This window comes from Ursus maritimus, unplaced genomic scaffold (assembly GCF_017311325.1).
Source record: "Ursus maritimus isolate PB19 unplaced genomic scaffold, ASM1731132v1 scaffold_6, whole genome shotgun sequence".
Lineage (NCBI taxonomy): Eukaryota > Metazoa > Chordata > Mammalia > Carnivora > Ursidae > Ursus > Ursus maritimus.
In genome coordinates, this window is record NW_024426774.1 from 19,584,464 (window position 1) to 19,610,480 (window position 26,017).

Here is a 26,017-nt window from a genome sequence, read left to right on the forward strand (position 1 = left end):
GGGGGGATGGGCATTAAGGAGGGCATGTGATATGATGAGCACTGGGCGTTAGATGCAACTGATGAATTACTGAACTCTACATCTGAAACTAATGATGTACTATATGTTGGCTAATTGAATTTAAATTAAAAAAAAAAACCCTAAAAAAGTTATGAATGCATACAGACAAAAACACAGTTCAAGGCCAAACTTTGCTTCTGAGTTGTCCTGTCGAGCTGGCCTGAGTGGAAAGCATTCAATTTTGTGTGGAAGTTGACGCCTTTCACAGGATACACAACAGTGAAAAATGCTGCACTGAGTACTGGCTTGCCCTCTAAGAACTTTCTTTCTCTGTAGCTTTAACCGGCAGTTCATAGTCCTATCTTCTTCAAACGATGTTAAGAGTTTGGCTGCTCTGTAAGAGAAGTAGAAGTAATGTATTCCTTATAAACGAAGATGCAGATGAACAGCAAAGCTCAGACACGGCTGGTGGGAGCGTGCGGAGGTAAAGCCACCTGGGAAAATAATTTTGAAATATCTAGTAAAACTGAAGATGTACAGTACCCTTGAACCAGGGATCCCACTCCTAAAAACATACCCCAGAAAAGCTCCACACTGCACAAGATGACCTGTACCAGAAAATCCACTAAAAGTTTGTTTGGAAACGTAGAAAATCAGAGACAAGCTGAATGTCAGTCAAGAGGAGAATAAATCAAATGCGGTATGTTCGTAGAACTGAATTCTAAATGGCATTGAAAATAACCACATCAACACAGAGATCATTTAAAAAAACAATGTAGGTAAAAAGAAAGCTGCAGGAAAAAATACATATGCACCATGATGCTAATTTTGATTAAGTTTAAAAATATAAGAAACAATGCTGTGTATTTCAATAGTCACATTCACGTGTATAACAAAAAATACAAAAAATATGAATGGAAATACTAAACACCAAAATCAAAACAGAGGTTCTCTCTGAGGAGAAAAGAGAATGGGCATGTATCACAGACTTCTTTCCATATTCGCACACAAAAATCGATTTCACTTATTTTGACTGCTACATATACGGAATTCCATAGGTAAAATTATGTACACATCATAACAAATTTAACCATTTTGCTACTATTGGATATGTTAGCCATTTCCTTTTTTGCGGGGGAGAGGGTAGGCTATGATAAATAATGCTGATATGACAGCCTCATACAGAAATCCTAAAACACTTGGTACAAATGTTTTTATGGGAGAATTTCTAGGTGGGGAATTGTTGGGTCAAAGGTTATATTTATTTAAAATTTTATTTTTCAAATGTATCCATTCACACTCCTGCTAGGAATCTTCTAGCGTACTCTTCTCCACATTCCTTCCAGAACTGGAGCTTATCAATCTTCTAAGTGTTGGGTGGGCATAAAATGAATATGTCCATGATCAAAAGTGGTTTAAAAACTGGAACAAGTGGGAAGTGCCAACTTTTAGAAAGTTCTTTAATAAACACTAAGGTATAAAGGCGAATAACATACTGAGGACTTAGGATGTAGTAGGACATACAGACAAATGAGCAGACACTCGCAATGGCAGGGTAAGCTGAAGGGGGCGCTCCGTGTGCCACAGCAGAGCACGTGCAGACATAGACATCAGCTCTCCCAGGGAGAGACGAAACGGCGAAGCTGAACTGTAGCGCTCTACAGCAGGTGGCACGGCCAAGCTGGGAGGATGGGGAGGAGAGGAGAAAAAACGCAGCCTGAACAACAGACTAAAAGACAGAGAGGTAAGAAAACACGGCAGAACAAGCACCTACAAATAGTTCAGTACTGTGGAGGGCTGCCTGTGAGTCAAGCATATAAATAAAAGTCCCAGACCAAAGACATAATTGTAAAGGCTTTCAAAGCATTACTCCATGAAAGAGAACTTCGGTGTGTTATAAATCATCTGGTTTACAAGTATACATTGAGCAGACAGAGGTCTGGCTCAAAAGCAAGGACAGGTTGCACAGAGGATAGAACAAGGAAGCGTGACCAATACTTCAGGTTTTGGCAAACAAAGGGTCTAGTCAGCTAAAACAAAAAGGAGCAGAGCACGGAGTCCTGCAGAAGTAGACTGACAGACAGACAGAGCCCCAAGAAAGAGAGGCTGGGGGTGGGGAAACCAAGAAGACCTGCCGTGTGCGTCTGTGCATTGCCCCGCTTTCCGGGGCCTGGAATGGAACAGGCACTAGAAATGTTTTTGGAAGGATTACCGGGGCAGAGAGCTCTTTGCCTGGCTTAGATCACCAACTGTGTGACTACATCTGCGTAACCAATGTCTGCAAAGGTCGTCACAAATACTGCCACAGGTCAAGGCAGGAGGAGAGGCCGGAGTCGATGAACACCGTCACGATGCAAACATACCAAAGTCGGGAACAAAAGACTACCACCACTAGGACTTAGCACTGCTCTGAAACAGAGTTCCCCAAACTTGCCTGAAGATTAAAAAAAAAAAAAAAATCCTGGGGTGCTTGTTTTAAAAATAAAACAAAACAAAGCAGATTCCTCTGCCTCAACCCAGACCTAATAAGATAAAGTTCCCAGGGGCAGAGGCTTAGCATTTTGTATATTTAATAAGCTGCCCAGTTGATTCTTTTCAGGCAAATTTAGGAAACACCACTCTAGAAGCTCCTACCAACATAAAGAGGTTAAAAAAAAAAAGCTGTAACTATTGGGAAATTACTAAGTTACTGTTTCCTATAGATGATACAGGTGTCTACTTAGAAGTCCGAGAAAATTGACTGAAAAATTATTAGAATTATTTAGCGACAGAAAAGCCAGTGAGACTTCCAGATGGAAATGTCCATTAGACCACAGCACAGATGAGTCTTTACCTGGACAAGAAGCCTGGGCTGGAATTAAGAATTGCAGAAAACTATCCATGTCTAGGGGGATCATTTAAAAACCTAGAATTGTGTGAAAACATTCAGAGGGAGGGCACCGAAAGAGAAGAAAACACAGCTCAGGAGAGATGCCAGGGAACACAATATCTGGTTTATCAGAGGTAATCAAAAGGTTTCATCACTAATACATGACCATTCCATCATTGAACATGTCGTAGTCACTAAATGGAGAGAAAATGTAATGAATATACAATCCGCATGTATTAAACTTCTTTGGAGAATCAGTTCTAGCCTAAATCTGCACCACTAGATCTCAGAAAGCATCAGTTTATACAGGCAACAATTCCTGATATAAGTGAGTTAATACAGAAACAAGCAATTCACATCGCAGGGTCACATGGTTCCCTGTAATTGTCTCCACACATGACAGTAGGGTACACGCTCTCCAGTTCAGCTCTGGTGGCCGCCTGTAAGAATCAGAAAAGATCTAAAGCGGGAGAAAGGGCTGCGGGGGAGTCAGGACTGTAGGAAGGAACTGCTCATTTAAAGCGTTGTTTAGGTGAAGTCATACATTTCTCTGCAATGGAAAACCTCCCTGTCATCTCTTCGCTCTAGGAATAATCAAGCTGGTTGGAAAAAATGCCTTATTGTTCATAAACTATACACCAATACTTTCTTTGATAAGCATCCATCTTTTTAAACAGCTGGGTCCATTTCAAATGTTCTGCTTTCAAACTCAGCACTTTTGCAGCTGTAAATGGATTTAAGAATAAATAGTGCATCCAAATACCATAGTAGAGTGGGGGCAATGTTCAGATGCTGAAAAAAGCAATATTTAGAACTCCCGATCAACCTACTGAAAATGCTGATAAACGCTATCAGGATATCTCCAGCCTATTTGTCTCTCCAGCCTTTTCCTTTTCTCTCTCAAATGGCACCACAAAGTCCACAGTGTCAGAGGGAGCACCTCGGTCAGTGAAGCGGTCAGTCTGTCGGTCAGAACCTCAGGACACTTTTCCCCAGGCCTTCATACCACAGGGACAGAAAGAAAGACAGGCACCCAGGGCTCTGTGCATGCCTGGCAAGACCTCTCCCAACTCACACTGGTAGCAGCAGCACCGTGGTCTGCACTGGACACTACCTGGACTGATTCCAGCCCAACCTTTGTTATAAGGTCATCACACCATGCTTGTTTCATGAGAAATCCAAGACTCCCACTTGGATGCTTACTCCCATAAGGCCCTGTAATACCCTCCCACAACCCCATCTCTCCTAATCCTCAACTCTCATTCTACTTGTCCTCATAGTCTGCACCCCCACCTCCCTTCTCTAGCAGAGTATCCTCTTCTCTGAGTGTTACTTCACCTTCTTGTCCTGGGAGGAAACCTGGCTTTCCCCGACGGCTCAGCTGCCCCTGCAGCCATTCAAGAGACAGCTGCTTTCTCTCTCATGCCCTCAAACTGCTGAATCTTCTCCTAGAATCTCACTGCCACTCTCACATCATTTTCTCTTTTCCTTAAAACCCCAGTTTTAAATGTCCATCATCAGACCAAAACACTAAATATCTGTCTGTAGTCGAGTCCAACATTACAACGGCCATAATTCTTATTGATTCCAACATCCACATAGTTGACCTTTCCCACAGACAAGTTATAGTGGGTTGAATGGTGGCCCCCAAAAGATATGTCCACATCCTAATCTCTGGAACCTGAGAATATTACCTTACATGGCAAAAAAAAAAAAAAAAGTGAATATTACCTTCTATGGCAAAACATGATTAAGTTAAGGATCTTGAGACAAAGAGTTTATCCTGAATTATATGGGTAGGCCCAAATGCAACTCCTATATCCTCATAAAATAGACACACGAGGGAAAGGGAAAGAAGAGGAAGAGGCAATGTGACCAAGAAGGCAGTAATTGCAACGATGCAGCCACAGGTCAAGAAATGCCAACAGCCACCAGAAGTGAGAGGAGGCGAAGAATCGTGTGATGACTAATTCCACGTCAACTTGCTGGGCTAGAGGACGCCCAGATATTTGGTCTGGCATTAGTTTGAGTGTTCCTGTGAGGGTGTTTTTAGATGAGATTAACATAGAAATTGGTAGACCAAGTAAAGCAGACTCCCCTCCCTAATGTGAATGGGCTTCATCCAATTAGTTGAAGACCTGAGTAGAACAAAAAGGCTGACCCTGGCCCAAATAAGAGAGAACTCCTCTGGCCTGACTGCCTTTGAACTAGGACGCTGGCTTTTTCCTGCCTTCAGACTTGAATGGAAACATCTGCTCTTCCTGGGTCTGCAGGCCGCTAGCCTCCGGACCCAGACCGAACGACATCGTCAACATCATCGGTTCCCCAGGTTCCCAGCCTGTCAGACAGAAACTGGCACTCCACCATCGTCTCTCCTGGGTCTCCAGCCTCCCAGCGCATCCTGTCCATCTTGAGACTCATCAGCCTCCATGACTGCATGAACCAATTCCTTATAATAATCTCCTTATATAAAAATATATATGTGTATAAATATATGCAACATGTGTATAGGTTCTGTTTCTCTGGAGACCTCTAATACAAATGGACTCTTCCCTCGAGTCTCCACCAGGGAGTGTGGTCCTGGTGACATCTTGACTTCAAATCTGTGGTGTCCAGAACTTCTGCTTTAAGGCACCAAGCCTGTAATAATTTGTTCTGGCAGCTATAGGAAATTATACACTGGTCTTCCTTGAACTCCCCTTCACCCACCTTTCCCTCCTCAACATCAGCCACCAGCCTCGCAGTCACGTCCTGGAACATTCTACTGCCAGTGACTGTACATCACCGAAAATCTCGATTGCAAGCACCCCATTCTCATACAAACTTCTGCCTGTCTGGCTCGCTCCTTCAAGGACCTGCCTCCAACAATACTTCCATGCCAGCAGGTCCTATACTCCACTGAGCCTACCCCCTTCCCCTGGTCCCTTGTCTCCCTCAAGGCCTCGTTGCTCCTTTAATCAACCTACACTCCATGGCCCATCATTTCTTTGCATACTCTCCAACCCCTCCCCCCTTGCCAGCTCTCTTCCTTTGTCTAAACTCCAACTTTATCCACTCTGCTCCTCTACCCTCTACGCACTGGGGAAGTAAATACTCAACTATGCTGACTGGTCGGACTTCGAATTTATAACCACCAACCTCAAGTTAGTCATTCCAACCCCAGTTTAAATGTCACTTCTTCAAAAAAGGCTTTTCCTGACCGAGTTAAAAAAAAAAACAAAAAACAGCTTTATTGAGATATAATTTACATACCATAAAATTCACCCTTTTAACATTACAATTCAGTGGTTTTTAGTATACTGAAAGAGTTGTACAACCATAACTAATATCTCATTTCAGAACATTTTCTTCACCCCAAAAAGAAATCCAATACTCACTGGCAGTCACACCCTATTCCTCCCTCTCCTCAGCCCTTGGCAACCACCAATCTGCTTTCTGTCCCTTTGCATTTGCCTGTTCTGGACATTTCATATAAATGGAGTCATACAATATGTGACATTTTGTGTCTGGCTTCTTTCACTTGGCATAGTTTCAAGGTTCATCCATGTTTTATCATGTACCAGTACTTCCTTTCCTTTTCTTGTCTAATAATATTCCATTATATTGATATACACTGTGCTTTGTTCATCAGTTGACCGATATTTGGGTTATTTCCACTTTTTAGCTATTCTGAATAATGTTGCTACAAACTTCCATATACAAGTTTATGTCTGCAAACATGTTTTCAGTTCCCAAAGGAGAATTCTCAGTTCTCACCTGGGAGTGCTGGACCACACTGTAACTATGTTTAACATTTTGAGGAACTACTAAACTGTTTTTCCACAGTGGAAAATTTTTACATTCCTACCAGCAGTGGACTGGGGTTCTTGTTTCTTCACATTCTCGTTACCACTAGTTATTGTCAATCTTTTCTTATTTTAACCATCGTAGTGGGTATGAAGTGGCATCTCGTGGTGGCTTTGATTAGACTAATGACTAATGACGTTGAGCATCCTTTCAACGTGCTTAATGGCCATTTGTATATCTTCTTTGGAGAAATGTCTATTCAGATCCTTTACCCATTTTCCCCCTAAAGTTAACTTGCTTTTTTTTTATTGTAAAACCCCGAGATGGAAAATTGGCCCTCTCAACCATCACTCCAGTAGTGTTAAGTATATTCACTCTGTTGTGAAATAGATCTCCCAAACTTGTTCGTCTTGCAAATCTGAAACTCTGTATTGATTACACAACTCTCATTCCTTCCCCCACACCCAGCTCCCGGTAACCACCACTCTACTTTCCCTTTGCTCCTGTTTAAATTGGGTTATTTGGTGGTTTTTTGTTGAGTTATGAGTTCTTTATAATTCTGGATACAAGTCCCTTATCAGATATATGATTTGCAAGTATTTCCTCCTTTTCAGTGAATTGCCTTTTTACTGTCTTGATGGTGTTCTTTGAAGCACCAACTTTAGGGGCACCTGGGTGGCACAGCGGTTAAGCGTCTGCCTTCGGCTCAGGGCATGATCCCGACGTTGTGGGATCGAGCCCCACATCAGGCTCCTCCGCTGGAAGCCTGCTTCTTCCTCTCCCACTCTCCCTGCTTGTGTTCCCTCTCTCGCTGGCTGTCTCTATCTCTGTCAAATAAATAAATAAAATCTTTAAAAAAAAAAAAAAAATGAAGCACCAACTTTATTTTCGGTGAAGTTCAATTATCTATGATTCTTCCGGTGCTTATGCTTTTAGTATCACTTCTAAGAAGGCGCAGAGTACCCCAAGGTCACAAAAGTCTATGCCTACGTTTTGTCCTAACAGTTTCTTAGTTTTAGCTATTACATTTAGGTCTATAACCCATGTTAATTTTTTATACGGTGTAAGGTAGGAGTCCAGTTTCATTCTTTTGCATGTAAATATCCAATTGTCCCAGCACATTTTGAAAAGACTATTCTTCCCCTCCTGAATAGTCCTGTCACCCTTGTTGAAAATCTATCGACAACAAAGGTAAGGGCTTATTTTTGAACTCTCACTTCTGTTCCATTAATCTATCTGTACATTTAACCTCATGCAAGTACTACACTGTCTTGATTACTGTTTTATTACTGATGTAAGTTTAAAAGTCAGACAGTGTGAGTTGTCTGTTTTCTTCCTCTTCAAGATTGTTTTGGCTATTTTGAGTCCCTTGCATATCCATATGAAATTTCGGGATCAGCTTATAGGGTTATGCAAAAAAGCAGCTGAGATTCTCATGGAAATTGCATTGAGTCTGTAGATAAATTAAGGAAGTATTGTCATCTTAACAATATTAAGTCTTTCAATCTATAAATGTGTAAGTTTTTCTATTTACTTAGGTTTTCTCTAATTACTTTCGGTGATGTTTTATAGTTTTCACCGTACATCTGCTATGTAGCAGGTACCTAATAAGAATTTGTTGAAAAAATATAAATGAGTGAGTGAACTCAGCAGAAAATTAAGGGAGTTCCTGTCTAATGGCTTTTGTTTTCTCTGTGTAGTAAGAAAGGAGGTCATCCTTTGAAAGAGAGGGAAGAGTGGGGGTAGACGTTTTTTTTAAAATGGATATTTTATTCCTATACAACTTTAATTGACCATCGCAAAGAATGGAAAAGCGAGGTAATCAGAGAGCAGGATTGCAGTGCTGAGGGTCAATATGAAGTTGGTGATCATGAATTTATGGGAATACTAGTCCGCCTTTTTGTATGGCTTTCTCCAGAAATACTTAAGAGAAATCAGACAGATGAATTCATCCATGAATTTAGTTGACAGAGCTATGGATAAAAAAAAAAAAAAGTCACAGGACAATGGAGTTTATGGTACAGGAAAGCAGCACCATATCTAAAATGGTAAGGAGAAATGAAAGAAGAGAGGACTGAGAAAGCAGACAAGTCAATGGAGCAGAGGCTGGCAGGAAGACACGGACGGTCTTAGTGAGAGAGTCGTTGGAACAAGTCAGTGGGAATGACAATGGGGGTCAACACAGAATGGGGTGTCTAAATCAGTGGTTTTGAAGTAGAGCAGTTAGAGGGGTTGAGAGGGTCTGGGGTGTACATGAGGGAGTGGATGTCTGAGGCTCAGCGGAGGAGAAGACTGTCAGAGTCGAGGAAGTCAAGAAACTGTGTGGCCAGGGTCTTGAAAGGTTTAATTCTATAGATACTGAAATCACTCAAGAAGTGACCACAATTCTGGTACCATTCCATCCCGAAGTGAAGGGAAATGACCCAAAAGATAACTGCAATCAGAAAAGAAGAAGGGGGTAGAGCTGAAATGGCATGAGCCTCAAGGCAGTATCTTGCTTGTTGTTGTTGTTTGATCCTAGAGATTTAAGGCGTAATGGTCTAGAAGCGGCAAGGTAGAAAGCAAGGATGAGGGGCGCCTGGGTGGCTCAGTCGTTAAGTGTCTGCCTTCAGCTCAGGGCGTGATCCCAGAGTTCTGGGATCGAGCCCCACATCAGGCTCCTCCGCTGGGAGCCTGCTTCTTCCTCTCCCACTCCCCCTGCTTGTGTTCCCTCTCTCGCTGGCTGTCTCTATCTCTGTCAAATAAATAAATAAAATCTTTTAAAAAATAAAAAAAAAATTTAAAGAAAAGAAAGCAAGGATGAAAAGGAACAGGTCGAGTAGTACATGCAGAATTCTAAGTTGACTCTCGGTAACCCCTGTACTCAGAGAACCCTTTCCCCTTTGACTGTAACTGGAACCTGTGAAGATGATGAACTCTATCACCCTTCTGATTATGTTATATGGCAAAAGGGAGACTACCCTGACGGCTTGGTCTTATCAGGTGAGCCCTTTAAGAGCAGCATTTTTTCTGGCGAGTTGCAGAAGAAGTCAGAGAGATGTGCTCCAACTGCCCTGGAAGAAAACAAATGTCCATTTTGTAAACTGCCATTGGGGGCTGCATGGCAAGGAACTGCAGAGGGGCGTCTGGGAGCTGAGAGTCCTCCCCGGCTGGGAACTAGCAGGAAAATGGGGACCTCGATACCATACCTGCAATAAAATGAATTTGGCCAACCAGTGAGCTGGCAAGAGGACCCCCCAACCCAGATGATAACTACAGCCTCACTAACACCCTGAATTCAGCCCAGTAAGACCTAGAGAGGAGAATCCAGTCATGCCATTGCCTGGACTTCTGACACGCAGAAACAGAAATAACAAATCTCTGTTGTTTTAAGCTGCTAACTTTGTGATAATTTATTATGCAGTAACAGAACACTAAAACAGTGTCCATAAACAGTTTACCCAGGAAATCCCAGTTTATGCATGCTGTCACTCCCCGCATAAAGAATAGGGCCCCTTTCACTCTCAAGTAGGTCTGTTGTATATGATAAATTACATAGCCACCCTCACAATAATTTCACCTCCCAACTTCTAAAAACACATAGATGTGGGAGAATAAATAGGTACCACCTGAAAGGGTGCGGGAGAAGGGGAGCTCCTAAAGGACAGCCAAACTTCAATTAAGGTGGGGGGGGCGCAAAAGAAATGCTTAGAGAAGCAGTAAAAATGAGGGCAGCTTGCTGACTAAGGAGCAGCAGTTGTAAAAGCACTCGAGATGTGGAGGACTGAGGACTGCAAGAAGGATGGGGGGGGGGGCAATGAGTCACCAACAGATCGAGATGGGAATGGTGGTGCCATGTAAGATGGTGAGGCCGTGACTAATGAAAACAGAGCCAGGAACCATAGTGGACACAGTCTCAGCAGCTTCTCTGTGGAGTGTAGGGCATTGGGCTACATGTCCCATTTGTAGATTTTGTGCGGAATGTCTTCATGGATTTGTCTTACGTTGTGTTATAACTTGCCACAAGTAGGGATATTGCCTTGTGCCTTTAAAAAAACAGTCCTCCTAAAAAAGGAAACTTCGTGCACTGTTGGTGAGAGATGAGCTGCTGCAGCCACTACAGAAAATGGTATGGAAGTTCCGCAACAAATTAAAAATAGAACTACCGTATGATCCAATAATTCCACTACTGGGTATTTACCCAAAGAAAGCAAAAACACTAATTCAAAAAGATATATGCACATATAAAAATATATGTTTATTGTAACATTATTTGCAATAGTCAAATTTTGGAAGCAACCCAAGAGTCCATCAATAGATGAATGGATAAAGAAGGTGTGGTATACATACAATGGAATGTTACTCAACCATAAAAAAGAATGAAATCTTGCCATCTGCAGCAAGAGTAGTACGGACCCAGAGTATTATGCTAAGTAAAATGAGTCAGTCAGAGAAAGACAAATACTATATGATTTCATTCATATGTGGAATTTAAGAAACAAAACAAATGAACAAAGGGGAAAAAAGAGACAAACCAAAAAACAGACTCTTAACTATAGAGAACAAACTGACGGTTAGCTGAGGGGAGGCGGGTGTGGGGATGGGTGAAATAGGTGAAGGGGATTGAGAGCACACTTAATGATGAGCACTGGGTAAGGCATAAAGTTGTTGAATTACTATATTGTACACCTGAAACTAATATAACACTGTATGTTAATTACTCCTGAATTTTAAAAATTAAAAAATTTAAAAATCCCCCTGCCTAGTTTTACACTATGTACAAAGTAGTTAAATTATGACATGACTATTTGGGTCTGGGCCAAAGCGAGGCCAAGAAGCACACTTTTTTCTCATTGAATACATAATCTCTCAAAATTCTAGAGATGTGAGGAGAGGTATGCTAGTCACATGAGAATTAAATACTGCTTCTGACAAGGACAGGTCAACAACAATCTTAACTGGTCCAGGTCTATGACAACAAAATTTGCCCTGAGTCCTTAAGGTAAATTATTTAATACGACTAATGCCCAAATAAGTATACTAGACATGTGTGTGTTGCCTGTTAATATTTATTTTTTTTAAAAGAAGCAATAAAATTAATAGAGATTGCTAAACAAATCCAAATACTTCCTCATTTACAGATTTTGAAGAACGAGTAACTTTGTTCAGAGGTGGAGCCTGCCCTCTGCTGGGAAGAAAGGTGAAATTTCCATATATTCCATATTACATAACCACCTCTACAAGCCACTCGACTAACAAATAGTAGCCGTGCTACAAGTGTATTTTGTATAAACACACACACACAGCCTTCCTGCCAAGTGGAGATCAAATTTTTCTTGGTAAAGTGAAGACTGAGGTAAGCAGAGATCTGAACATAAGGCAGAGGGGAGGGCAGGAAATGGCTTCTTTCTAGCCCTCCTCGCATAGCCCGAAAGGGTTAAGCGTTTCTGTTTGGGAAAATGGAAAAGTTCCAGATGGATGGTGCCAATGGTTGCACGACAATATGGATGTCCTCAATGGTAGTGAATTGGACACCTACAAAGAGGCAAGGTGTAAATTTTATGTTATATATATACTTCACAGTAATTGGAAGAAAGTGCGAGATATGAGAGAGAGAGAGGAGGAGGAGGACGAGGAGGGAAAAAAAGGAAGAGGAGGAAGAGAAAGATGCATAAAACAAATCAGAAAAGCATGTACGCCCTGAGCAAGGAAAATGAAGGCCAGGGTTAAGGTCATCTAACAGTGATTAACAACAACACTGTATCTGAAATACTTTCAAAGAATCTTCCTTCAAATCTTAATATGGGAATAAATATGAGGGGAAAAATCCCAGTAAATAATATGCATAGTTGTTTTAACAAAGTGCTCTTTTAAAAGTACAACTTAGTAGAAGAACATGATAGCCAGTTTCTCTGGGTGAATTAACCATTTGAACAGAAAGCCCTGTTCAGATCATAAGGTTTTCCTCTGTGTGGCAGACTGGATGCACAGCCGGATGTGCTCATGCGTATGTTCTTTCATTCATCTACTTAACAAATACTCACTGAGCATTAACTATATACACCAGGAATTATTCCCAAACATAACTGCGCCATCCCACTCGCCACACCACACATGCTCCTTTGTGACGGGACTTCACGGCCACTGCCGCCCCCAGCATCCTCTCCCTCCCCGCACCCCCCCACCCCAGCTGGACTGGCCCTAGTGCCTCGATGCTGTAACCAACACCATTTGGCAGAATGTGACCGCATGACTTGCACAGCAACTTTCCCCTCACACTCCTGATTCTCCAGATGCTTCCTCCAGGGATGCTCTCTCTGAAAACACAGCCACGTGCTGTGGAAGGCACAGGCCACATTCAGGCCACAGGCCACACACAGGTGGCTCCAGCCTACCGTCTGGCTGAGCCCAGCCTTCTAGCCGTCCCCGGACAGACTCCAGACATGCGCGTGAGTGAAGAAGCCTGCAGTCATTCAAGCCACCCACCCTGCCTGGTATTTCAGAAATCCAGCAGAGGCCCCAGAAGTCATGGGGCAGGGACAACCCAGCCCCGCGGCCCTGTCCAAACCCCTGACACCAAACCCACGGGCCTAATAAAATGGTTGTTTCCTGTCAGCAGTCGCGGAGAGGCTTATTTTGCAGCAACAATAATTGAAACACTGTGCACCGCAGGCCTCCGGGTGGCAAGGTTACTTGGAATACAACCCAGGAACCTCAGAGACGATGAATATATCCTTGCAAACTAGAATGTACAAATCGATGCTGATTACACGGCCCACTGCCTTGTTTCCATGTGGAGGAGCTTCTCTGGAGGACCCCACCGGCTCCCTCTCTGCCCCTCCTTCTTCTCACCAGACTGGCTGGTTCCAGGGAAGGCATGAACATGCCCCCCCCCCCCCCCCCCCCCCCCCATTTCCTGGTGTCTGCAAGCACTGCGGAGAGCTCACATTCTCCCCTGGGCCCTCAGCCTCGAGCTTCCGGCTCTGCTCCTTCTGGAAAGGCCGCATGGGGTTGGGCTGTATTCAGTTCAGGGGCCACTGGCAAGTCCATTACTTCCTCACAGTTAAAACCACCTTCTTGAACGGCCTGCCATCTGCCTAACTCCCGGGAGGCTGTAATTGTGAGCAGGAAAAAGCAAAGTGGGATTAGTCGGGTCTCCTAAAATCCCACTGAGAACAACTAGTAGAAAAAGCGTTAGAAATAGATGACTTTGGGGCGCCTGGGTGGTTTAGTCGTTAAGCGTCTGCCTATGGCTCAAGGCGTGATCCCGGAGTCCTGGGATCGAGCCCCGCATCAGGCTCTGCTGGGAGCCTGCTTCTTCCTCTCCCACTCCCCCTGCTTGTGTTCCCTCTCTTGCTGGCTGTCTCTCTGTCTGTCAAATAAATAAATAAAGTCTTTCAAAAAAAAAAAAAGAAATAGATCACTTCGGACAGGTTTTGTCCCCACTGCTCTTGCAAGATGACCCCCACATCGTTAAATGAGGGGCCACTTCCTGGTCTTCTCACTTGGCTGTCACAGCACCGGACACGGATGGTCGCTCCCTCCTCCTGGAAACACTCTTCATGCGCTTCTAGGAGAGGTTTCCCCCTGCATCACTGTTTGCAGGCTCTTCCCCTTCTCCCAGATCTCTTACTGATGACCCCTGAGGTCAGTTCTCATTCCTCGTCTCTTCTTCCTTCTCTCCTCTCTCTCTGCTCACTCACCTGGTGGTACCATCCAGTCTCATGGCTTTAAATATCAACCACTTGCTAAGGACCCCCAAGCTGACATTTCTATCTCAGACTTCCTTTTCGATGTCCAGACTCAAGTACCACGGCCTACTCAACAACTCCACATGGATATCTAGTAAGCACCTTCAATTCTGTTATCCAGACCGATCATTTTAAAAGATAAATCAAGCCATGCCATTCTTCTACTCAAAACTACTCCTCATTTCCCTAGAGTAAAGGCCAACATCCTTACAATGGACAGAACGGCCCTTGGGAGCCATCTGACCTCCTCTCCAGTAGTCCTCCTCCTGTTCACTCCACTCTGAGCACACAGGCTTCTTTGCTGTTCCATGAACTCAGAAGCACACACCTGGTCTCAGGCTCCATGCTGAAACATCCTCCTTCTCCCCAGATGTCTGCTAGACACTGCTCAAATCTTACTTTCTCAACACAACCTCTATGACCCAATACTCTGGATTCTGCTTTCTGATTTCTTGCTCCTGTGCAAGTCCAGTGTAAATTGGCTGAGGGGCTCCAATCCATCTACCAGATACCCAGCCTCCTTTCATCGAAGGACTCCTGCCTCTACTAGTTTGTTTGGAGATCCTTCCATGTGACCAGTGTCTACAGGGAGTGAGAAGGGTAAAGAGAGGATGAGAGGACACATCTGCTTTAAACAGCCTTGGCCCAGAAGTAACACAGATCACCTGCAAAGAAATTCCGCTGGTAAGAACTAGTCATATGGTCCCATCTGTCTGCAAGGAGGATGGTCTATATCATCTAGGTATAGGTCCAGGAAGAGAAGGAAAACACGGATATCGGTAAGTAATTCTAATCATGAAATACCTTTTTCCCCCCTCTTCCTACACATAAAACATACTCGAACCTCTCCCACGAGAAAACCCGAGGTCCCATTTAGTGCATCTGAAGACAAGTCCAGGACCTCTGAGTAAATCACAGTCTCCTTTAACAAGACCATGAGTAGCTCCTTACAATGCAAACTAAGAACAGACAGGTCAAATTATCTGCACCCACCTCCCCAGTTCCAATGCACAATGAACGAACACAAGCAGGAGGCTCCTCCTCATCTAATATCCTCCTTGGCAAAGTGGACTCTGGAGTGCCCTCCCAAGGAGCTGTACAACCTTCACAACCCACCTCTTCCCAGAGCAAGGTCTGGGTCCTTAAAAAGTAGTTTTACAGCTCAAATAGTCAAGGGCTTGTTAAGGGCAGGCTCATGGTTCCTTTGCCAATACACAATTCCCTCAAAAACTTAGTAGGCCTTTGATCTATTTGTTTCCAGTCAGTTCCATGTGCCAGTAACCACACACAAAGTCCTTTCCTAGACATAATTCTCAAGCCTGATTTATGTCTTTGCCTCTATTCCTCTTGCTTTGAACTAACAGAGGCCACCTGGAGGCCATATGAAACAACAGGTCAGCAGTTTCCAACTTCGGCTGCATGAGAGACTCACTTGGGGGAACTTTTAAAAACTGCCTTATCTAGGTTTCATGTACCTTTGACCCATTAAATCAGAAGCTACGTAGGTGAGAGCAAGGTGATTCTGATGAACAGCCAAGAACAAGAACTCATGCCCTGATCTGATCTTCGCCATAGGGCTAAGTCACCTTTCTTTGACTGAGAAAGTTCCCTAGGCCTTTATTGCTCAAAGCCTTTCTCAACTCTTACCTATTGCTCTCCAGGGTCTACAAGCAATCTGTTTTTCCTGTCACTGCTCCAACTGTCAGAACTTTCTCTGGTCCCTTTCATTTTTTGCTTGAAAACTAGCTAATTCTTGGGGCGCCTGGGTGTCTCAGTCATTAAGTGTCTGCCTTCAGCTCAGGGCATGATCCCAGCGTTCTGGGATCGAGCCCCACATCAGGCTCCTCCGCTGGGAGCCTGCTTCTTCCTCTCCCACTCCCCCTGCTTGTGTTCCCTCTCTCGCTGGCTGTCTCTCTCTGTCAAATAAATAAATAAAATCTTTAAAAAAAAATCAAAAACAAAACAAAACTAGCTAATTCTTTCCTAGGCACATCTTTTTCTCATCAGACCTAACCAAAAACAGCCAACATGCACTCACCCTCCTGTCCTTTCCAACCTTTGACCTGGAACTCAGGTGGCATGAAGTGTGCCTTCTAAGTTATCATGGATGACAAATTTACCCAATTGATCACCACTGCATAACATGAGTTTCTGTCCTTCCCAACTCCAATATTAGTGTCCTCATCAGGGCTATTTGACTGCTAAGCCAATATCACAGATTTTAGGTTTTGTTTTAACAGAACTCTACTTCCAGTACCAACTACTGTAGCAAAAACTAAAACCTCAGTAGTTTAACACAAAGCTTCTCTCTTGCTCCCATCAAAGTCAAATAGGTTGGCAGGACACTCTTCTCTACCCATCATTCAAGGACCTGGTCTCCTTTCATTTGTGGTTTTATCCTCCTCTGGGTCCTAATGAAATCCTCTCCACTAAGCTGGCAGAGAACAGAAGAGGCACTCAGCTATTAATGATCTTATTCTGGGAAGACACATGTCACTCTGATCACATTCCACTAATAAGTGCTATTTACATGGTCCTTCTTAGAAACAGAGAGGCCGAGAAACGTAGTCTAGATGTATGCCCAGCAAAAATAGGAAAATCGCAATGTCAGTGAGCCCTAACGGCCTCTTTCATAGCCCTTACAATTTAAGACCCATAGGGCAGGAATCTGTCTGGTTTGTTCATAGATGTAACCTATGTGCCTGTAACAGTATCTGACACACAGAGTAGGAGCTCAAATAATATGAATGAAGAATGAATGCACAGAATGAATCATAGATATGATACCATATGGCATTTTTTTCCTAAAATAAAGTCAAATGAATGAATTGATAGCTAAAAGAATAAATGAATTACACTGCATAGTAACTTAGGTAAAACATTAAATAAATAAATACATAAATAAAATAAATAAAAAGTTATGAGTTGATAACTAAAAGAATAAATGAATTACACTGCATAGTAACTTAGGCAAAACATTAAACAGAAATTTTGGAAAAATCAAAGTAAACTTCCAAGCACCAATAGAATACCTATCAAATCTACGATACAAATTCATACACAAACTTGTTAAATGCATACTAAATTTATCTCTTGTGAACACAGAAAAATATTTATTCAAATACTAATATAAACACAGTGGACAATCTTCAAAGAAATTACTATTAAAGTGATTACACATCTTTTTGTTAGTGGAAACTTCTTTACCCACATCAGTCCCGAGAGTCACTCACATCTTCCTCAAAGAACAAGGGCACTGCACATACAGTTCTAATCTTGAAAACAATTTATACACACACACACACACACACACACTCTCTCTCTCTCTGCTAAAAAAGCTTTACCAGTATGCATCAGTCACACATAATGCATATACTCATCAAAATTCAGAACTGATACCAGCGTCATGCCTATAATACTTGATTTTTCTTGAAATCTTCAGTCACTATAACAAAAATGAATGAAATCAAGAAAAAACAACCCAGATGAAATAAAAATAACAACAAATGGAGATATGGCTTACTTCACAAGAGTGTTGTGAGGACCAAGCAAAAATACAAGAATTCACTTATGATTTCTGTGCTTGCATTTATGTATGTTCTAACTCAATGTTAAAATTCAAGAGTATATGAAATGGTGCTTTGTAAATCATAAAGCAATATTCAGCCATTTATCTTTAAAAAACTGTAAATTTCCCACTTCTAAAAGGAGTACAAATTAGCTAAATGAGAAAGTTCAAACTACATGAACGAGAAGTTCTTCACTCTCTTCCCCCCAACATCTAGAATGAGAATCGTCAGAAGAAACATCCCAATGAATCCAATCATTATATGTGGCAACAGAGCAAAGAGCTATTTCGGTGTTGAGAGTTAAGACTCTAAACAAAAAACAGTGGGAAAAACATTAACAACTCAATTAAGTGGGACACTTGTACTTTAAAAAAGGGAAAAGTAACAACTTGAAAATCTACAGATTACCTCTATTCAGTAAAAAAGAGAAGAAACTACTACATTGTATTTTTTTTCATTGCTTGTTTAAATATTTTTAAATAATCACTCCTCAACTAAAAAAATACTGGAATTTACAACACAACAAAACCGAGGACAGGATGTTCAATTTAGCAAAATTTTATGGTTAAGTGTAACTGAAAATGTATCTGATAAAAGAAAAATGATCTCTAACATGTCAGAGGGGTAGGAAGTAAAGTGTACACAAGGGTTGAAATTTGTTGTTTTTTTTTAAATCCATCCCCGGTATGAACTTATTTGCCTTTTTTCTTGTTTGAGTTTTAATAAGGCTAACTAGAAAAAAGAAAGAAAGAAAAAGCCCCTGGTAGTTGAAGCTTTCCAATACTTAAAGCCCCCTGGGATGGCCAACGGTAAGAACCTAAATCCTGAATGACACATAGGACCCTCTATATTGTTCTAACCTTTAGCAAACCAACCAACCAACCAAAACTAGAGGGAAAAGCTTTCAAAACAACTTTTTGGACATAAGCAGATGGCATTTAAAAACTCTGAAAATCAACTGAGACAAGGGAAGAAAAATGATTGATTATTATGTGATTTATAAACACCACAGGAAAATCACAGGCCGACCTCCACCCAAATATTGTTATTTAAAGGACTACTTTTGAAAGTAAGGACACCAATGGGGCAACTGTAAGAAACAATATTTCCCCAACTTCAGAGAGACAAAAATTTAACTCCTTTATGTCATGCAGCCTTCTTTGCAACATATAAACCCTACAGACATGAAGAAAATATGCTTGAGAAAAAGACTTTAAACCTCACTTAAAGCTCAAAGCTTTGGGGGGATACCCTCTGCACGATTTTAATGTAAGAAGACACTTCTCACTTTTCCATTTCAGTTGGGATAATATCTCCATCTCCTGGAACTTTAAAATCAAGTGATGAAAATAAATAGATAGATGATAGATAGATAGATAGATAGATAGATAGATAGATAAAACCAGGTGATGAAGCACAAGGTATTTGCAACCCATCCTAACCCTCAGCACGAAGACTGGATTACGCGGCGTCCTTATTCATTAGGCATCTACCAGGAAGCTGGCCCGGTGCTTCACTGCAGAGACAGAGTAACCACAGAGGACACAGAGGGAGACACAATGCAATTACCCAGGAGGAGTGCTCCTTCATCTGGTGTTGGTTGCTGTGAGGGCCACTGGCATGGCCACGCCAGAAGCAGTTCTGGCAGAGCTGGTAGTTGTGGCACTGCTGGCATCGGTACCGGAAACCCATCATACTCTCGCAGCGGCAGTAGGAGCACTCCACAGGATGGAAGACTTGCGGAAGGCAGAAAGTGGGCCGGGGGGACAGGAGAGAAAGAAGTCATTTTCATTTGGAGAAATAAAGTCAATACAGCGGAAAACCAAATCTCACAAAAACAAGCAAAGGCGAAAACGAAATTAGAACTGACAATCCTAAATTGTCTCCTAGTTAACGGAACTTGCTTTTTACTAGAATAAAAGGGAAAGACGACAGATGAGAACAGCTTTTCAAGTCAGAATATTACATTCCCATCCACCTTAGAAAAAACCAATTTCTTAAGCTGAAACTCGTGTTTACTAGAATGATAAATATATGATAAGGATGGTAGATGATAAATACATAAGGAAAGAAGAGAGAGAAGTCTTCTTAGTCTAAAATTTATTTTCCAAACCTATTGCTTTTTAAAGAGATGTATCACCGTTAGTTGTAAGACATTTGTTTCCTTTGCTAACAGGAAATCTGTGAGCACTGGGATAACGTACTATGCGTCTCTGTTACCTGAAAATGGTATTTTACATAGTACCTTCAACTGAAGGCCTTTAAATGTTGGCTGAATCAAAAGCTATCGCACATCTGGGCATAAGTCGTTAACTGGTAAAAAAAAAAAAAAAAAAAAAAAAAGGCTAGGCATATTACCATGCTAGTTTTAGGTAAGAGTTCTAAGTAGCAGAATAGTAAAATCAAGTACTCTAGACCAACGAAGGGGCAGTGACTGGGAGGAAGGGAAACTCAGAGACCTGTCACTCTTTTCTCCACTCATACAGCATCTCACCGTATGAAAAACTGCCAAGTAGCAGTCAGGATTCAGAGACATTGCTGGGACTCTCTTACAGCCTGAACACCCAGTTCGTTGAGTGGGAAGTGGGCAATGCACAACTGTATGTTATAGATGGTTGTTTATACTTTCCAGTGTTGGTAGCGTAATTGTTCCCACTGGCAATTCAATTTTGAACACAAGAAATGGAAGTCAATAGGAAAGGGGCGTACAGTATTCAAATCTTCATTTGAATAACTCTTTCTAATACCATGTATACAAATCCAATCTTATCTCAACAGTAAGGATTTTTGGTCCTATTTCCAAACGTTAACTAGGGAATCGAGACTCAAAAAACAAACAAAAATAAGCACTAGGTGAGGAAAACAATGCAACAGGATCATTAAAGACTGTAAGAAAAGTAAAATCAGGAATGAGAACTCCAAAGGACATACTTCCTCTAAAAAATTCAACCTTTTTGTCATCCGATATTTCTAAGGAATAATGAAAGTGCTAATAAGAATCTGTGCTCCATGGGGCACCTGGGTGGCTCAGTTGGTTAAGCATCTGCCTTTGGCTCAGGGCATGATCCCGGAGTCCTGGGATCAAGCCCTGCATCAGGCTCCCTGCTCAGTGGGGAGTCTGCTTCTCCCTCTGATCCTCCCCCTTCTCATGTTCTCTCCCTCTCTCTCTCTCAAATAAATATTTTTTAAAAATTTTTTAATTAAAAAAAGTATAAAATATATAATCTAGTAAAGTTCCACCACAGAACACTACTCCCAAATCAATCTGGAGCTCACATCAACACAGGCAACATCAGCATTTATAATTCTATACAATTATTTTTGGTTAATGTACATATATGCATGTACATTAATATTAAATTATCAAGTATATTCTGATCATCTTGGTTGAACACGTATATCTGTGTGATTTCTCTCCTCTACTACACCAGTCAGGAACCACACATAAGACAGTGTAATGGGCTGACCAGGTGGAAACGGAAAGAACCAGAATGCAGAGAGGATCACTAAGTGTACTGAGTCAATTATAAGTAAGATCAGGTTTTCGTAAAAGCATTCTCTTTGGAAGAACACATCATGTTGTAATCTTATACCCGATACACTTGGACTAATAAAACAATATAAAAAGTACAACTTTTGTGTAAATAAATATATATCCATCCTTATAAATAGTAACTTCAATATCATTCAAGTGATGAATTTCATAGCAAGAGCCCAAATAACAACAAAAATACCATATAGAAATAAAGAAATACCATAATTTTAGAATTTATTTCCCCACCATAAAAACTAAGATATGTAGATAAATGTTACTGTGATAGATAACATTTATTTTCAAGATATGTCGATGAGCTCATTCTATTCTCAGTCCCCAAAATATCACCAACCCCAAAAGAATGTAAACAACAAATAATACACTATATCCAAAGTCACAATAAAATGTTCATATGGATAACAAAAATCAGGACAAATGAGATTCTTTCTATATGGTATGGCAGATACAAAATGATTTTATGAAAGCAAACTGAAAATGAAATACTTCAGGCTTTAAAGGTACTGCCTCCAGAAGAGCCAATAATACTTCAATAATATTATAATAATTTAACAGTATAAGTCTCTATCCAAAAATCCTGGTAAAAATTTTAGCTGTTTTAGTTTAGTCAAGAGATTCTACACCTTTAAGAAAATAATCCTGAATCTAAGGTCCCTGTGAACTAAAGCCACAGTGGGGCAAACCGCTGAGAAGTTTAAGAACAAAAGGTATGGATGAGAGAGGGAGAAGACAAGAGTATGGACGCGCATTCCATTCTTACAAAGGGGAAAGAGAGAGCTCTGCTTTTTAGCGCCTCTCAGCTGCTACTGGTTCTCTTTGGCAGAACAAGAAACAGGCAAGAGTTCTGAGAGGAGGGAGGGAGGGCACATAAGAAACTACATTGTCTTTCCTTTAACAAACTCACACAACCTAAACAAGGAGATAAACCGCTAAGAACAGAAGAAAAAGTAAGAAGTTACTGGAGATAACTACCATTTCAATTCCAAGCAAGGTAAAGATGTAAGTCAAATTCCTGGAAAGGATGCCAAGTGTAAGTCCAGATAAAATAGTAAAGGCATAAAATGAAGATGTATGAAGCACCAAATTCTATCATAGCTATTTTCCTTTAAACTGTTCCAAAATCATTACAATCTTAGTGCTTGATATTGCATATATTCAATTTTTTAGAACTGTGAATTTTATAAATTAAAGGAAAAAAAGGAAGTGATGGCTAAATCAGGTGGGTTCAAGTGATTCTCAGTGGGGGAAAGCCTAGAGTTTGAACCACAAAGTTTTATGACCTGACATTACTATTTCTTGGTACCCTAAGTAATAAGTCCCCTTCCCCTACTTTTCTTTGAGAAACAAATATCCCTCTTTCGAAAGGAAAAAATCATAACCAAATGACACAGTGACAGCAAATGTCAATTATAATTTTCCATGGTAATAGCTAAGGACATTACAAATACGAGCAGTTCATGCATTTCCTATAGCCCAAGAGACCGAATGATCCAAGTCCTGCTTACCATTCTCAACATGGGCGAGCCTGTGCATGAGAGGTAGCCAGACAAGGCACTGGGGGGGAGGATCGGCCATCATTGTGTCTAAAAACATATTTAGCATTATCTTTTTCTGTGAAGAGAAGAAAAATATACTTTATAGTCAAGTATCTCTGAATTACAAAATTAAGTTAATCTAGAATTCTCCCAACTAAGTTGTAACAAATTCCACATGAAATTCTGTAACAAAATACAATATTTTACATTACTACAGATGCTGAAACACACTATACATTACTTCTATATTCAAATGCATTTCCACATACATTATTTTGATTCTTAAAACAGCTCTATAAGGTAAATAGTTTAGGTATCACTATCTTCATCTTACAAATGAGAAAATAAAGGAACAAAGCATTTAAATGGCTTATAAAGGTCCTGGGTCACCTGGGTGGCTCAGGTGGTTGAGCATCTGACTCTTCAATTCGGCTCAGGTCATGATCTGGGGGTTGTGGGATCGAACCCCACATCAGGCTCCACACTCAGCGGGGAGTCTGCTTAGGATTCTCTCTCCCCCTCCCTCTGCCTCTGCCCCTCTCCCGCTTGTTCTCTCTCCCAAATAAATAGATAAATCTTTAGGCAAAAATAAATAAATAAATAACCTGTAAAGGTCCTACCCAAATCAGACACAAAGCAAGGACTAGAACTCAGTTGCCCTTCAAATTACTATTTCTATTACCCATGGGGGAGACAGACATCCCACACCTCATTATAACACATCAGCGAGAGTGGGAACTACCTCCCCATTTGTTATTTACTGTATTTCCAGCATTTCGTAACAGTGCCAGGCACACAACAGGTACTTGATAAGTAATCATTGAATAAATACTAAAGTGAGAAGCAAACACTGTTAAACATCACTTAACAACTTTCTCATTTACACAAAGAAAACTAAAGCGCAGAGTAGTGAAGTAATTTGACCCAGTCACAAAGACAGTGACAATAGTGGTGAAAACAGAGCCTGAACACCCAATGTCCATCACTCCCCATTACACCATCTCCCCAGCTAGACTGCATTTTTGTGTTCTGTCTTCTTTCTCTCTTTTAAACAAATACATATGAAGCTTCCACTGTATGTGAAACACTGGCATAATTACATCCCACTGGACATAGAAAATCAAGAAAACAGTCTAGAAAAAATAGAGTCGTGTGATGTAGATAGAACAGATTCTCAACAATTTTCAAATTAATGAATTTTCTTTTAATTTCCTCTAACCCATAAAACACCTTTGCAGCTCCAAAAGGAAAGGAAAATGGAGGAAAAGGGAGTGCCTTACAACTAGATGCGAGAGTTCTGTAAATGCAGCTTGGACACCTCGGCCCCCACTTCAAACCTGATTCCAAAAGAAGGGCAGAGACAAAAGGGCAGACACAGGAGAGTAGGAGATGCAGGACCAGCAGTAAGGAGGACTTTTCCAAGCCCTCGTCCCGGGGGGGGGGGGGGATGAGGGCTAGGGGCAAGTGGACACCAAAAGGCACCCAGAATTTCATCTCAGTCTCTCCCAAGAACTGTGTTCTCAGTCCCGCTACTTTTCTTAACGTGATAACAGGATCTACAAAATGGGGTGTTTCCCCATAAAACTTTAAAATACTTTATTGGGGGGGAGACATAAAATCGGTTAGAGCTGACCCAAAGATTTTGCCAGCGTATTACAAAATAAGCGATTTTTGACCACGAATCTATTCACCATAAACTGGAAGCGAGGAGTGAAGGCATGGTGGTGGTAAGTCAGGAGGACAGCGGCCTCTAGCATGTGCGTCTGAGCCATCATGACACTTTCCCGATGATGGTTCCCATCATACAAACAGGAGGCTACAGACTCACTTTTGTGTATCTTTTTGGCAACTACGAGAATCTTGATTCCATTGTATGCAAGGAGATAATTCTTATTAAGAATAATCTTTTAAAAAAAGAAATTGGTAAACAGGGAACAGAAAAAGGAAGATAAAGTAGATGGCAGAGAAAGAAAGAGGCTTTCACAATAAAAACTTGAAAAAGATGGAAGAAATATGAAGGAAAGCCTCTGATTAAGGACAAAGATTGGAGGCCAACACTGAATAGGGGGAGGGAAGGGGCGAGCAAGAGGGCTGACGGAGGGTGATAAGAGTAGCAAGTTACCATCCAAAGGCCCTCTGTAGAAAGCTGTGCTCTGGTGGTAAGGTTTCAAAACACCTACTCGATCAGGCTAAATAAAGTTTTCCGAAGTGTTTTCCATCTCGGGCATCCAAGTCACTAATGTTTCTGAGACCTCAGTGGAACCTCAGAGGAATGAGTGAACAACATTAAAAATAAAACCAGAAAGTCACCGAACATTTAAATGGAGGTCCAGATATGGAAAATGCCTCTAATTATGGGTATGTGGATAACTGCAACAAAGCAAAAGAAATGGAAAAGCGTCTACATAAAATTACTGAGAAAGAAGATGCTAGGAAGTCTTTTGGCTAGTAAGAGGTAGTAACCAAAAACTAAATGTATTTTAAATTAATATTTCTATACATTTTTATATCTAATATTAAAAATTGCATTTCTACAAGTCTACCTACAATCCTAATGCTAAAGTTTTGATTCACCTATCATGGAGGTTTCTTTTTTAATCTTCGAGATGAAAAGGAACAATTACATTTGACATCTTAGAAGACCCTGATTAAAAACACTCTCGGTCAGTTTACAAAAGTTGTCCTAAGGTCATTTTGTAATTTGAAGTCCTCCAAAAGCCTGAGGAATGAAACCAGAAGAACTGTGTCCCAGTACTCTGTCTTCCATAAACCATGTAATTTGGGGAAATCCATTTGACATTCTGGTTTCAGTTTTCTCACCTCTGGAAGGGTAGAGCAGTGGTTCTCAAAGTGTGGTCAGAAGCTGCCCTGTAGGTCCCTAAAACATTTTCAAGGGGTCCACAAGGCGAGAACTATTTTCACAATTCTCAGACATTATTTGCCCTTTTCAGTCTCAGCCTCTCATAGGTATACAG

The 26,017-nt window shown here is 41.3% G+C and overlaps 1 protein-coding gene across 15 annotated transcripts in view; it reads right to left on the minus strand.

Moving 5' to 3' along the window:
- The window catches only part of DTNB (dystrobrevin beta), a 231,551-nt gene that overhangs the window by 130,649 nt on the left and 74,885 nt on the right, over positions 1–26,017 (minus strand). For 13 of the 15 annotated variants that reach the window (XR_005832775.1, XR_005832774.1, XR_005832776.1 and 10 more), the window contains exons 7-8: positions 23,013–23,118; positions 19,524–19,690 (exon numbers count right to left, since the gene is read on the minus strand). Coding sequence is in view for 12 of the 15 variants with exons in the window: in XM_040622973.1 (XP_040478907.1) it covers positions 19,524–19,690; positions 23,013–23,118 (273 nt within the window). In the remaining 3 variants the exon portion in view is untranslated. Of the gene's footprint in view, positions 1–22; positions 395–11,283; positions 12,170–19,523; positions 19,691–23,012; positions 23,119–26,017 lie in introns of those variants that run through there. The other 2 variants (XM_040622978.1, XM_040622977.1) reach the window with 2 other exon arrangements.